The sequence below is a fragment of the Pollachius pollachius genome (genome assembly GCF_949987615.1).
Source record: "Pollachius pollachius genome assembly, chromosome: 7".
NCBI lineage: Eukaryota > Metazoa > Chordata > Actinopteri > Gadiformes > Gadidae > Pollachius > Pollachius pollachius.
The window spans coordinates 9,596,720-9,610,087 of record NC_136940.1 but is presented as its reverse complement, the minus strand read 5'-3'; the positions used below and the strand labels follow the sequence as shown (position 1 = coordinate 9,610,087).

The following is a 13,368-nucleotide window of genomic DNA, read 5'->3' as shown; positions in this document are numbered from 1 at the left end:
TATTTCTCTCCCCTTCCCAATTGCCCTCTCTACTTCCTCATCCTTCTTTCCCTTTTAATCTCTCTTCCACACATTCCACAGCATTTTCCACTCAAACCAATATATCAATGTAATCAGAGTTAAAGGTACATTAACAAAACACACGTTTACCTTATGAAAATGTACATTATCCCAATGGGAAAATGTGTCAATTGACCTGATACTACTCCTCCTATTGGTGCAACGTTCCAGGCAGTCCCTACATATTTCAATGAAATACTGAATACTGAGCCACAGTGCCAACATTAATACCATAGAAAGAAGTGAGCCAAAGACGGTTGCTCCATGTACTGCTATATAATGGAGAAACAGACCCCCATGGGAGCCCATGTTCAGAAAGTAAAAGTATGTTTGCTCTCCAAAGAGAGCTTAGCTGATTTTCCTCATTAGGGACATCTGGTTTGTTGTGATAATTACTAAATAGCGATCGTAGGGGGGCTTTTACTTTCTAAACTAGGAAGTTTGCTCGGCTCTACTCTGGTTTTGATGAAACCCGCTGAGCTCCCTGTCAAGGATCAGACTGTTGTAAGTTGCACCTCGTAAACACAACAAAGATAGGAAGCACTGAGTCACGCCACAGATATGTGTGAAACCTGGCAACCTGGCCATCCTCACCAATGTGTCAAACCTGGCAACCCCAGGCCCTCATTGTGCTGCAGTGCTGTGGAGTCATCAGCTGGCGGGGGAATAGGGGGATAATCTAATGTAAGCTGTAGCACCACAGTCACAGTGTACACATTGTTGTAGTCTGAGGTAACATCAGGTCATGTCAGAGTTGTAGTTTTAAAAGGAGACCGGGTGAGACGCATACGCACAGACACACACACACACACACACACACCAAACTGTGCATGAATTCACGCATGCAGTCACAGACACACCCGTACATATATGCACACACACACAAAGCCAGACACTATACTATTTTCTCAGAAATGCAAAATATGAATATATGTACCTCCTCCACCACCTCCTCCATCACCTCTATGCACACCACCACAGCCAACCGCAGCCCCCCACCACCACCTCACCTCCGCCATCGTTGCTGTAACCAAACCCAGGTCTGTGGATCGTGTGACATAGGGGAGGCAGCGAGGCCGGCAGGGCAGCAGTATGTAGTGTATTTGATTTCCCTCTCAACATCTGGAATCCCTCTGCATCTCTCTCTCTCTCTCGCTCTCTGCGTCAACGTCAACATGAGGGAACCCCTCCGCCCACTCAGCCTCCAACCCCGTCCCCTTCCACCCTACAGCGCTGGAGCAGTCTTTACTCACGCCAGGGACAAACATCACGCATCATGGTGTGGAGAGGAGCTGTAGCTGTGAAGAGAAGTCTCTGTGTTGGGCTGAGGGAGAGCAGCAGAGGTTTCACTATGAAACACTTTGAAGGATAATCGGTGCTTAGAGTCTGCCACCGGGAATATGGTCCACATCCCATAATATAAACACCCATACCATCCAGACTGTACCACTTAAAGCACTTTTAATATGTCAATCTATATATATATCTCTCCTCACTCAGTCACTCTCTCCCAGTCTCTCTCTCTCTCTCTCTCTCTCTCTCTCTCTCTATATATATATATATATGGAAAATGGTCGCCATGGTTGCATTCTCCACAACAAACCGCAGCGGTCCTGTGACCCCTTGTCGCATTAGCCACCACGTTAGCTTCCACAGGGTTGGTTTAATAACAGCGGATCCCCTCCGAGACGCAGACACAGACCAGACCCAGTAACACTCCAATTCATCTGCTTCACCACTCCCCCAAATGTCACAGTAGATATATGTATATGCACAGAAACACATGCACACATGCTCACACATACACACACACAATCATACACACAAACACACACACACACACACACACAAACGGACACAGGCACACACATAGGGACGGACACAGGCACACACATAGGGATGGACATGCACACACTCACAATTCATCTCATATCGCTTTAACAGCTCCCTGACATGCCACAGCAGCTATGCGTCTCAATATATCTCCAGAAGGCTAATGGTATTACCTCACACACACACACACACACACACACACACACACACACACACACACACACACACACACACACTTTCAACAAACACACACACACACAGTGGAAATGTATAACAAATATAATAGTTTAATTATAACACACAGAAGGACAGACACACACACATAGCCATGGCCTCACATTGAGGTGCTACTCTCCAACCATTTGAATTATGGCCTGGCTCAGAGTTGAACTGAGTTGAGTTGTAACTCAGGTCAACTGAGTTACTCTAACTGTAACTCAAAACACCTCTTTATCTCTCTCCTTACCCCTGGTACACCGTGCTATTAAAGGTCCCTGTTTTGGATCCACAGCTTCAACATGCTTCTGTCAGGCTAGAACCTGAATCCTCCTCACTATAGGCCTCAGCATTGAGGCCCAGTTTCCTTCTCTCCTTCTCAATAGACAGAAGCAGAGTGTATCGTTCAAACAGCATGCTTAATAAGTTGAGCAGTTAATCTGAGAATCTCTGTCTCTGCGTCCTGAGAATGTAGATTACTCAGGCAGTAGTAAGGGGCCCCTTATTTCTACAACAAGGTATGACGTCGATAAGCCATTGCAAGCCTTTTCAAAACGTACCCTAAACTTAAACCGGCATCACACATTGGGAGCGTCCACTAAGGTGATAGATCAGCCTACAAGCTTACACATTTCCTACCATTTTGGGAGGAAGATCTATGCGGGGGGAGGTTTTGGGCTCTTTGATGTAGAATGCTGTTTCCTCCGTTGGGTGAATTAACCCATCCAGGGAACAACTCATCTGCACAGAGATGACCAAAGAGTGAGGTCACAGGGTGGGCTAAAACAAACCAGAGAGGGATCTCCGGTCCTACGAGACACAGACATAATCCCATCGCCTCGGCCTTTACTGTTAATATTTATCCACCCTCCTCCAGGCCGCGTGGTGGATTTATCTCCCGACATGAGGTTGCGGTTCCGTTACACCGCACCAGCCCGGGATCCATCCCCCGGGACCCTGCTGTGATTTATAGCTCTGGGTGCTCCTCCATGTGGACCGTGTGTGGACCCGTCTCAGAGCCAACGGGGCCCACCATTCCTCTCTCCTCACAGTCTGTGTTATAAACCTAGAACATCATGGGCTGGTCTTGAAGCGGTGGCATATGAGAGCTTCCTTCGCTGCAGGACATTTGCAGGGTATGCAGGACGAATGCAGCGAAATGCTTCCTTTCTTTGACTGATTTTACTTAAACACAAAGTCAATACTCCCTGATTGAAATACGCAGGGTGTTCATTTGTGATCAAGAAAGCAATGGCTAATTAAATTCAGCGGGGCATCTATGTGCATGGGAGAAACCAAACAAATATAAAAACTTTTTTATCTATCAGAACTGCTTCATAACGTTGCATTCAAGAATGTGAGCATGGATATCAAATATTGTTCATATTGGCTTTAAATCGTAAAGAAACGTTATTATCTATGGTCGATAAATGCCAAGCAGCTTTCTTTTCTGATATTTTGGGCCGTAGAGGGAAATAACACCAGGAACTCGGGCGTTGCATCAAAGTTTCCACCACTCATCAGTTTTGTTTACAATAACAGCCTCAGTAGAAGAAGTCCATTAAACAGAAGAAGAGAGAAGACCCTGTTGTTTAAATAGTAAGGAACTCACGGCTGCAGTCGGGTAAAGACTCACTCACGCACATAAGTTGACAAACTCTCTATCACATACGAGTTGAATAACTCGCTTTTGCACACACAGGACATGGTTTACAGACAGGAGCTCAAGTATGTATAGTAGGTGTGCTAAAGGACTGATGTGAGGCTGGGAACTGGAAGTGATGAGTTAAGTGTGTTGAAGGAGGGGGTCAGAGTTAATTTGGGCTGTGTTCAAACAGGTCAGCAGAGTGGGATCAACCTTAGGAAGACAGGTTAACGCTTGGCCTGATGTATTAACTCTGTCATTATAGACTCAAATTAGGAGGGGAGAGAGTGGTGAGGAGAGTGCAGAAAGGAAGCGGAAGAGCAGGCAAAGAAGAGCGATAGAGGGGAAGAAAGAGCCAGAGAGAAAGTAAGGACAGAGAGAGAAAAGCTTAGGGAGGGGGAAGATGAGAGGGAGAGATTAATCCACAGGAGTATAAACATATTTGTCGTTATTTTGAAAAATAAATCCCTCTGCAAGCTTTGAGCGTGATCCTGCAGGTTCACTGAGCAGATGATGTTTCAGTGTTTCTGTGTGTGTTTACCCCCTTGGCACAACAGTTTGAAATCACTACCCCACACGCTTGCACGCACACACAGCTGGTCTTTACCTGGTGCCTCCTGTCTCCTCCTCTCTACTCTCCACTCTGGAAGCACATAATCAACATGGTGTCAAGGGTCAACAAATACAAATGTCCAACAGCAGGTACGATGCGATGCATTCTGATGCAATGCACAGTGGGCCAATAGCGGGTGTGACAAACCAATACGGGAGGCAAACTTGGATGCACAAGTGTGTGTGTGTGTGTGTGTGTGTGTGTGTTTGTGTGCATAGTACTTATTTACAGGTGTCAGTGTATAATGTACCTATTATTTCGCAATAATAAAACAGGCAGCAGGAAACGACTGCATGCAGAGTTGTGCATATCGGATTCATAACCAGACCGAATAACCAAACTTCAAGCCATTCAACAACCGGCAGACTCCGTCCATCGCCTCTGGAGGTTTACTTCTGGTCAGGGCAGGCGGGCTGAGACCTATCCCATCAGACCGAGCCGAAGGCAGGCAAACACATAGCCCTCAGACCCCTAGAGGCAGTCAATCTTCTATCAGCCCAACCTGCAAGCCAAGGTCGAACACAGGCCTCGGAGTGCGAGGAATCAAACCCATGACCCCACTTCTCAGCAGTCAAGGATCCTGCCCATGGCCAGTAACCAGACCTGACCTCTGACCTCTCCACACAACTGGCCTGAGGGCAGTAAGGGGCGGACAACGCTGCTGTCTGATACAGGACATGCTGACCCAGGCTCAAACATAAAGAACAAAACCAGCCACGCAGCAAAAAGCCAAACAGATCTGTTTACAGCCACACAGACAGACAGACACGCACACACATACACACACACACACACACACACACACGCGCGCGCACACACACACACACACACACACACACACACAAACACACACACACACACAAATACATATGTACAGACACACACACAGACTCACACAAAAACATTCTGGCCTTAGCCACACCATTAGCCCAGACAAGAAAGTGCCGGAATGCTTTTGTTCTCAGTCAGATCTTGGATTTCCCCTGATTCACCCCCCCACCCCATCCAACACATTGACACATAAAGGCAGCGATAAGGGAACCCTTGTAAAGGATCCCTGTTCCCCTGCAATAGAACTCCCCTCCCCTGGGGAATAGACTGCAGACTGAGCAGACTGACTCACAACTTGGGTTTCGTGGGCAGTGGCGGAGCCTCCTTTACGGGGGACGGAGACATCATGGCCCGCGCATGAAAGGTATCCTGAGTCGGAGCAGGAGCAGGAGGGAAGGAGGCCAACTCAGAGTATGGAGGAGGTAGAGGTGGTGGAGGAGGAGGGGGCGGCTGTCTGGGCGTAGCCGGCGGACCTGCTGGCTGGCCGTTCTGCACAGTCCCTCGCAGCCCACCCGTGGCCTCCTGGCTGGGGTCCGTCTGGACGTGCGGCAGTGTCGACACCCTGGGCCAGATCTCAAACTCGTTGACATGGAAACCGTCTGTGCTGGATTGGGGGGTCTTGGGGGGCAGATCCAGGAGGCTGATCTCTGTGGGAGGAGAAGGGGGAGGTGGGAAGGAGGCAACCTCCTCCATCCCCATGCGGTCTCTAAAGGGGTCCTCAGAAGCTGGGGAGGAGAACGGAGAGGATGGGGGCAGCCTTGAGTAATATAAATACATAATAAGTCGTATAACCCTTGGTACTACATGAAGCACAATTATAACTTCACAAGGGACTTTTCAGCAAGAAGAATAAACATTTAGCAATAATGTATCATCTGGTTAAGCATGGTGCTAACACTGCCAGGGTAAGGGGTTCAATTCCCACTGCAGCCATGCTTAGAACATATGTATTCAAGGCTCTGGGAGACACTGTGGATAAAAGTGACCACCAATTTACGTTTATCAAACTTAAGGGCCAAGATAAAAGCCTTTTTACACACATCGAACGTACAGTGTGAAACTATATGTAGCCGCAGTGATGGTCATATTGCGATCACGACATGGCTGTCGACCCAGAACATGGGGAAAGGGCCACTGAAGAAGTGTAGTATTGTGTAGTGAAGATGTGTAGCAGGCCTAAGGGAGCAGCTGGGAGCAGTCAGGCTGGAGCACTGCTGTTTATTTGGGACCTTCCTCTGACTCTGCTGTGGATATACAAAGATCTATCAGGGAAGATAAACACCAGGCCTAAACTCAGACAGAGAGACCTAGTCACCACGACCACTATCACCCCAAGGCCCCCCACCCCCCTCACCTATAGCTTGGTGAACTAGTAGAGGAAGACCAACCTTCCTGACATGTTTATGGGTTAGGACCTCCATGAGAGCAGCGGTTGTACTCAACATTGTTCTCATGTAATGACTGAGCAGCGATTATCTGGGGTATTCCGGTTTGGAAAAATACTAAATATCCCTCTGCTGACGTAAAACTGCTTTAACTAATGGGGGTCTTAAGGGAGGTATTTAGTCCACAACCAAATAGACCTCAGCGGAAAAGGCTGAGATTAATTAATTCCAGAACTTTTTATTCCATTACAGTATTTAAAATCGCTTTTCAATATTGTTGTTGTGACGATCTTTGCCCACAAATTGCTGGCCCTTTTTGTTCTCTCTGCTTTTCGCAATCTTCCCTGTTGTCATTGTGGATAAAAATACTTCTCCCTGCGGTTAAGCTAGGCTTTGCATACCTGTGGTAACCATTGATTATGCGTACTTGTGGTAATAGTCAATTATGCGTTACCTAGGGCAACAGGGAGTTAAGTGTACCTGCGGTAACGGTGAGTTGGGCCGTGCTGCTAACGTTGCCAAACACGTTTGTTGCCGAGCAACAGAACCGACCCCCATCCTCTGGAAAGGCTTCCGCTATCACCAGTGTGCAGATCTCCTCTGGAAATCAATAATCAATAATCAGGAACAAATTATCATTATAAGAAGATTTGAATGATTCAACTGGAATGCGAGCGTAACAGTAGACTGACAAATGACTCACTCGCAAAGGTAAGAGGAAGAATGGAATAGATAGACAAGACTGATGTACAGACAGATTTACGGCTAGACAGACAGACAGACAGACATACACATGCCCAGGAGTGCAGGTGTTTAACAAGGTTTGCGTGAGTCACAAACTGAAATCAACACCTGATTTTCTGACTCAAACAGAAAGACATTCATAACTGTGCTGCGTACATTGCATGTGTGTGTCACTGTTTGTCTGGAAGGATGGTATGTCTGTTGGAGGTGGCGGTGGAAGGCTAGGTTTTAGAATGGCCCAGGGAACCTATGGTTTAGGCCTGTCTGTAATGATAACCACTGCTCCCCTCTTGTTATTAGACAGGAGGACAGGCTAGGCTCAGGCTCTGAGTCATCACATTGTCATTGACTGATGTTCAAAAGGGCATAGATGTAAATTATGGACTAAAAGACATCTTTAGTAATATGGTAATAAAGGTTTCATAAAAGGTCTTGTGATATATGTGAGATGATGACAGTAATGAATGGTGCCTACCTGGCTCAGCTGCAGATCGAGGTTCTGTCCAAACCGACATCAGAGAGAGACAGAGAGACAGAGAGAGGTAGAGAGAGTGAGGTAGAGAGAGTGAGGTAGAGAGAGTGAGAGAGAGAGAGAGAGAGAGAAACAGAGAGAGAGACACATAGAGAAAGACAGAGAGAGACAGAAAGACAGAGAGAAATAGGGAAAGAGAGAAAGAGAGTGAGAGTAATGAACCACAGACAAGCAAAAGACAATAATTTCCTCTAAGGTGATCCTGGGGATGCATTTACTGTCAGATATGGAAACTCTGAGGTCGGATCTAGTTCATATTGTGATCCGATCTGATGTATCACAGGGTCAAATCCCAATTCACTGAGTTCTGACCACAGAATTCCTAAAATCACAGAAATCACATTGGCAATGTGGCACAGGTGTGGCCAAGACTCACTTTTCTGGAGGATACGGAAGTCCGGTGAGTCGAGGATCTCCTCACCGCTGCGGTACCAGCTGACATGCAGCGGCGGGCTGCCCCGAACCCGGCCCTCAAGGACCACCACCTGGCCCTCGGACGCCTGCGTGTCCTGCAGGAGCTGCAGCAGGAGGACACACAGGCATTCAGGTATCACATGGTGCATTCATGTCTACCCAAATCATATGTCATATGTCACATGGGCTGCTTAGGATGTCTCACATCACAAACAACTTGGAGGGGACTTTGTTTATTTGGCTAGTTCTTGTTTTGTGGGAATAAATCAATAGTGGGGGGAAGGAGTATTGGTGGCTCAGAGTTTGACTCCTAGCCAAGAAGTTCAGGGTTTGATCCCCTGTGGGCATCCTCGAGCAAGGTTTCTGACCATCACCTTTTCCTGCTCAGTGAGGAGATCTGTGAAACTAGCCAGGATAAGAGAGAGAGAGAGAGAGAGAGAGAGAGAGAGAGAGAGAGAGAGAGAGAGAGAGAATGGGGATAGGAGGGAGAGAGAAAGACAGACAAAGAGAGTCCCCTTGTTGAACAACAACATCCTCTCCTGCTACCTTCTAGTGTTTCCCACACAGAGGACGTCAACCGTCCATTCCATTGTGATGGAAGATATTTCAGGTTAAAGATACTCCATCCCACAGTGGACAGAGAAACCCTGTCCACAACAAGACCACTCCGTCCTGAACAACAAGTATGTGGAAGTGCGAGCCTGTATCACTGTGTGTGTGTGTATGCGTGGGTGTAAATGTGGGGGTGGATCTCTGAGACTCATTCTCTGTCATCAGAGTATGACTGTCTTCCTGTCTCTTTGTGTATTTCTCTCCATAGACAAGCATTGTTACGAAACACTCAAGCAGTGCAAGGCATGTCAGGAAGAGTAGAAAGTGGGTGCATATGTGTTTGTGTGTGCGAATGTGTGTGTGCGTTTGCACGTGTTTGTGTGTAGATTACATCATAAGGTTGACATCACCACAGAAGCGCATCCTCTCAATGAGGTGATTTACGATTGTATGCGTTTGTGTATTCCTGTCGGTGTGTGTGTGTGTGTATGTTTGTGTATGTGTGTGTCTATGCGTGTGTGTGTGTGTGCGCGCGTGCGTGCATGTGCGTTTGTGTTTGTGTGTTGGTGTGTGTGTGAGGAGAGATATATTCTTTTCTTTTACAAGGTGTAAACCGATTTGTAGGGCTTGTATAGAGTCCTGACGAGTCGGTTCTGCCTGAACTTGTAGGATGGGTGTGTGTGTGTGTGTGTTTGTGTGTGCGTGTGTATGTGTGTGTGTGTGTGTGTGTGTGTGTGTGTTAGTGTATGTATGTATATGTACCTTAGTGAAGACAGGAGGAGCACAGTGGAGAAGTTCTCCCTGGTTCTGAGAAGACGTGGGACCCTGCATCTGGAGACAGGGGGACATCATCCTAACAAGCAGGCTCAAATAGATCCACAGTCGTGTGTGTATATAAATATATAAGGCAGCATGTGTGTGTGTGTGCGCGCCCGCGTGCGCGCGTGTGTGTGTGTGTGTGTGTGTGTGTGTGTGTGTGTGTGTGTATAAATACATATATGGCAGTATGTCCGGTGTGTTTGTGTTTTTATCATAGACTTTTTGTGTGTGTGTATATTTTTTATGTGTGTGTTTGTGCGTGTGTGATACCTACAGGCGGGGACAAAGCCTGCACCAGTGCGGTGCGGTGGGGCAGAACGTCGGGGGTCTTGGGTGAAGCAGAGCGAATGGTAAGGGACATGGAGGTGGTCTTCTTCGGCACCCTGAAACATATTCACACCTTATCAGCACCTTATGAAGACATTATCAGTCATGAGGACCTTTGAGTACCCTAGGAACAAATGATTGAACTTTCAGTACCCTATAACCAATCTTAAGCAATCTTATGAAAACCTTATTAGTACCAAGGGACAAACTAATGATGACCTTATCAGTATCCCATAACAACACACGTTGTTGTCACTTTGATAGAGAAAATAAGAGATAGGGAGAGAGAGAGAGAGAGAGAGTCAGAGACAGAGACAGACAGAAAGAGAGAGCGAGAGACGGAGAGAGACATTGCATTATGCCAGAACAACAATTTATAGACTACTTAGTGTTCAGTGAATTGTGGACTTTGAACAGAGAACACAACCATGATAACCCTCTGACCCTCTGTAGCTACTCATCATGTTAAAGTTAGGGAAGGTAATTTATTTTAGAAGCATTTACGTCAGATTTGTTGAAATTGTCTTTACATCCTGACAGCAATCAATAAATCACATGCTCTGACCAAGAAATGAAAGCAATCTGATATCTGTGGCTGTAATATGTGTGTCCAATCATTTCATTCAGCCTGAATGAAATGATTGGATGACCTACCTGTCTGTTTAGCCTCTTGCCCGGCTACCTGCGCATCCTCTGCCCTTGCAGTCATCGTGCATGACTGCATTTTTCCACAAGGCTAGGCTGATCTATTGCTAAAGCTAGCAAACTAATCAGATGTTTTGGGGGAGTGGCTTTAGAGGGAAGCCTGAGTGGAGGGGTGGTATTTTCTCAGTTGGATACTTTCAAAATATAGATGTAGCTTACTCTGGCTGACTTCTCTAAATTTCCTACCCTAGCTTCAAAAGCTCTTTAAAGGCATTATTTACATTTATGACTAGCTGCTGCATCCCCCTCCTGTTAACCTGGAAGCAGGAAGTTCAAGGGGTCACAGGACTTAATTCTGTGACACACAAAGTCACACACACACACACACACACACACACACACAAACACACACACACACACACACACACACACACACACACACACACACACACACACACACACTTACTGAGGCATGGCTCCTGATCGGGTTTTGGTACCTTCGCTGTCAGAATCTGATGAGGAGACTCCTGTAAACAGAAATGGTTCCAGAGAATCTGGGGCGGTCACACTCATATCTATCAACACAGATGTTCACCGGACAACATGAAACGGAAATGGACCCCTGGCAACTTGACAGCTCATTTCCCCCCCAGGACCAGGCACTCATTTTGGGATGGAGACACTGAGTCTGAACAGGCCAGCTGAACTTTCCAGCCATTAATAATACTGATATCCTCGATGGGTCATCCACTGAAGTACTCCCGCTATCACTAATCCTCAGGGATATTAGGCCTTTAAGTTATTTGTTTACGTCATTCATTTAATTCTGGATGATCCCATAACATCCGTCCTTAGTCCTTCCCTTAATTAGTTATTTCCTAATAACCTGTAACTCTACTGTGTTTTTCATGCATTGTTGAATATATTTTTATGGGAATTTCTGCCCTTACGGAAGAGAGACATAGGAATCAAACCCAGGCCGCTACAAGGCTTAATGCCTTCGTGGTTAGCACAATATATGGTTAGCAGACAAGTATGTTGAGCAAACGAGCTGCCTTCCCTTTCCTGTTGTCTTTAATGAGTTTACAAAACCACCAAACACCTCCAAGATAACACTCCTGCCCTGCCCATAAGCAAGGCCAGGGGAGTAAACACTGGAGTCGGTTCCTGGGGCTACACTGTGCGGCAGCTCACTGCTCGGGTTAGGATGGGTTGGGTGTAGGGAATGAAGTTCCCCCTCAGGGAACAATATTTCCTTTGTCGTCCAACCCCTGGTCCTTACCTTCGATGTAAACCTCTGCAGAGGTGTTGTCGGCTCCCAGGCTGTTGGAGGCCACACAGGTGTAGCGACCCGTATCGTCCTCAAAGGCCTCGGAGATCACCAGCGTGTGCAGGTCCCCATCCCACCAGATGTGGATGTCAGGAGAGTGGTGCAGCTCCCGCCCCTCACAGAACCACCTGAGCCATGGAGACAGACAGACCAATGTGTCATGCTACGAAACGAGCGCGCCCAAACTCAGGCCCATCAAAAATCAACCCAGCAATTTGCAGAGACGCTTTGACGAGCGCAATAATATGATTAAATCCATATAAACAGAGGCTCGCTCTTTGTGATGGGCTGAGATTTGCCCAGGTGATTTCACCTGCGCCTCACACAATACAGGAGCTGACATCAACGACCCTGATTATGTGCCCTTAACCATTGCTGTGAACAGTTATTATTTTAAGACTTTTAAGTTCTTTAAACCTGCGGTTTCAAACCATTCCACTTTCGCTAAATTCCCAGCATTCTTAATGGTGTAACGTACATGCTCACACACTGCCAACGAGTGTTCGTGTCCAGGCAAAGTGCGTTTCAAGTTGGCTATGATTTATTGTCTCTCAAATAAACCCTGGCTTAACAAGCAGTAGACATTATTCTCACATATGTCTTGGCAGACGGGGATGGGAGGCTGCCAATCCGCACAACCATAATTCACAGCTTCACTCACGTACACACACTCTCACCGACATACACACACACAGACATACACCTTCTAGACACGTTTTTAAGGGAATGGAACACACCTCCTCTCCCCCTCTTCTCCTCACCTCCTCCTCCTTTCCTCACTTCTCCCCTCCTCGCCTATTTTCCTCTCGCTCTATACACACACACACGCTAACACGCAAACACACACCCCGACACCCCGACACACCGGCACACGCACGCAAGGACCCCCACACCCACACACACACACACGCACACTCGCACAATGTACGGGCATCCTGCCATTAAATCCCTGGCGTAATGTTTCTTGTTCACCTCTTGACCCCCTGTTTAGGAAAAGGGCATGGAATTCCCCCAAGGGTTTCAAAACTCTCAGCCGTTAGCCGTGTTTTAGAACCCCGACCGGGAGCATTCCCGTGGGAGTGTAGCTGTCGCTGTAGGCTGAAGTCATTGCTCTGCATGGGCAGTACTGCAGAGGTTTTCGATGCACCGCGGGGTGTCGGCCAAGCAGCACCGCACGATAGTGCCCCTGTACTCACACGTCATTCTTGAGAACATGCACCATAGTTGAGCGGGTTTGCATCCCGGGAAAGGGAGAAAGTCAATGAAAAGGGCCGGCAGAAGGAGGGCAGTTAGTGACTCAACAGACTCGGGCTGACGAGTCTCCAAAGCTTGTGTCACCGTGCACCAACCACGCTGATTTGCGTCACCAAGCGGCAGCGTAGAAGACAGGTGTAGACAGGTGAAGGAGCGTCATCATGTTGT

General features: G+C 47.3%; 1 protein-coding gene across 3 annotated transcripts in view; it reads right to left on the bottom strand.

The window, feature by feature from the left end:
• The window catches only part of palld (palladin, cytoskeletal associated protein), a gene marked incomplete at its 5' end in the record, with an annotated part of 46,885 nt that overhangs the window by 18,174 nt on the left and 15,343 nt on the right, over nucleotides 1–13,368 (bottom strand). Inside the window, 9 exons of one of the 3 annotated variants that reach the window (XM_079740429.1) lie at nucleotides 4,362–4,397; nucleotides 5,491–5,923; nucleotides 7,064–7,183; nucleotides 7,803–7,826; nucleotides 8,236–8,377; nucleotides 9,588–9,656; nucleotides 9,919–10,027; nucleotides 11,083–11,143; nucleotides 11,899–12,074. In XM_079740429.1, coding sequence (XP_079596555.1) covers nucleotides 4,362–4,397; nucleotides 5,491–5,923; nucleotides 7,064–7,183; nucleotides 7,803–7,826; nucleotides 8,236–8,377; nucleotides 9,588–9,656; nucleotides 9,919–10,027; nucleotides 11,083–11,143; nucleotides 11,899–12,074 — 1,170 coding nt within the window. Of the gene's footprint in view, nucleotides 1–4,361; nucleotides 4,398–5,490; nucleotides 5,924–7,063; nucleotides 7,184–7,802; nucleotides 7,827–8,235; nucleotides 8,378–9,587; nucleotides 9,657–9,918; nucleotides 10,028–11,082; nucleotides 11,144–11,898; nucleotides 12,075–13,368 lie in introns of those variants that run through there. The other 2 variants (XM_079740430.1, XM_079740431.1) reach the window with 2 other exon arrangements.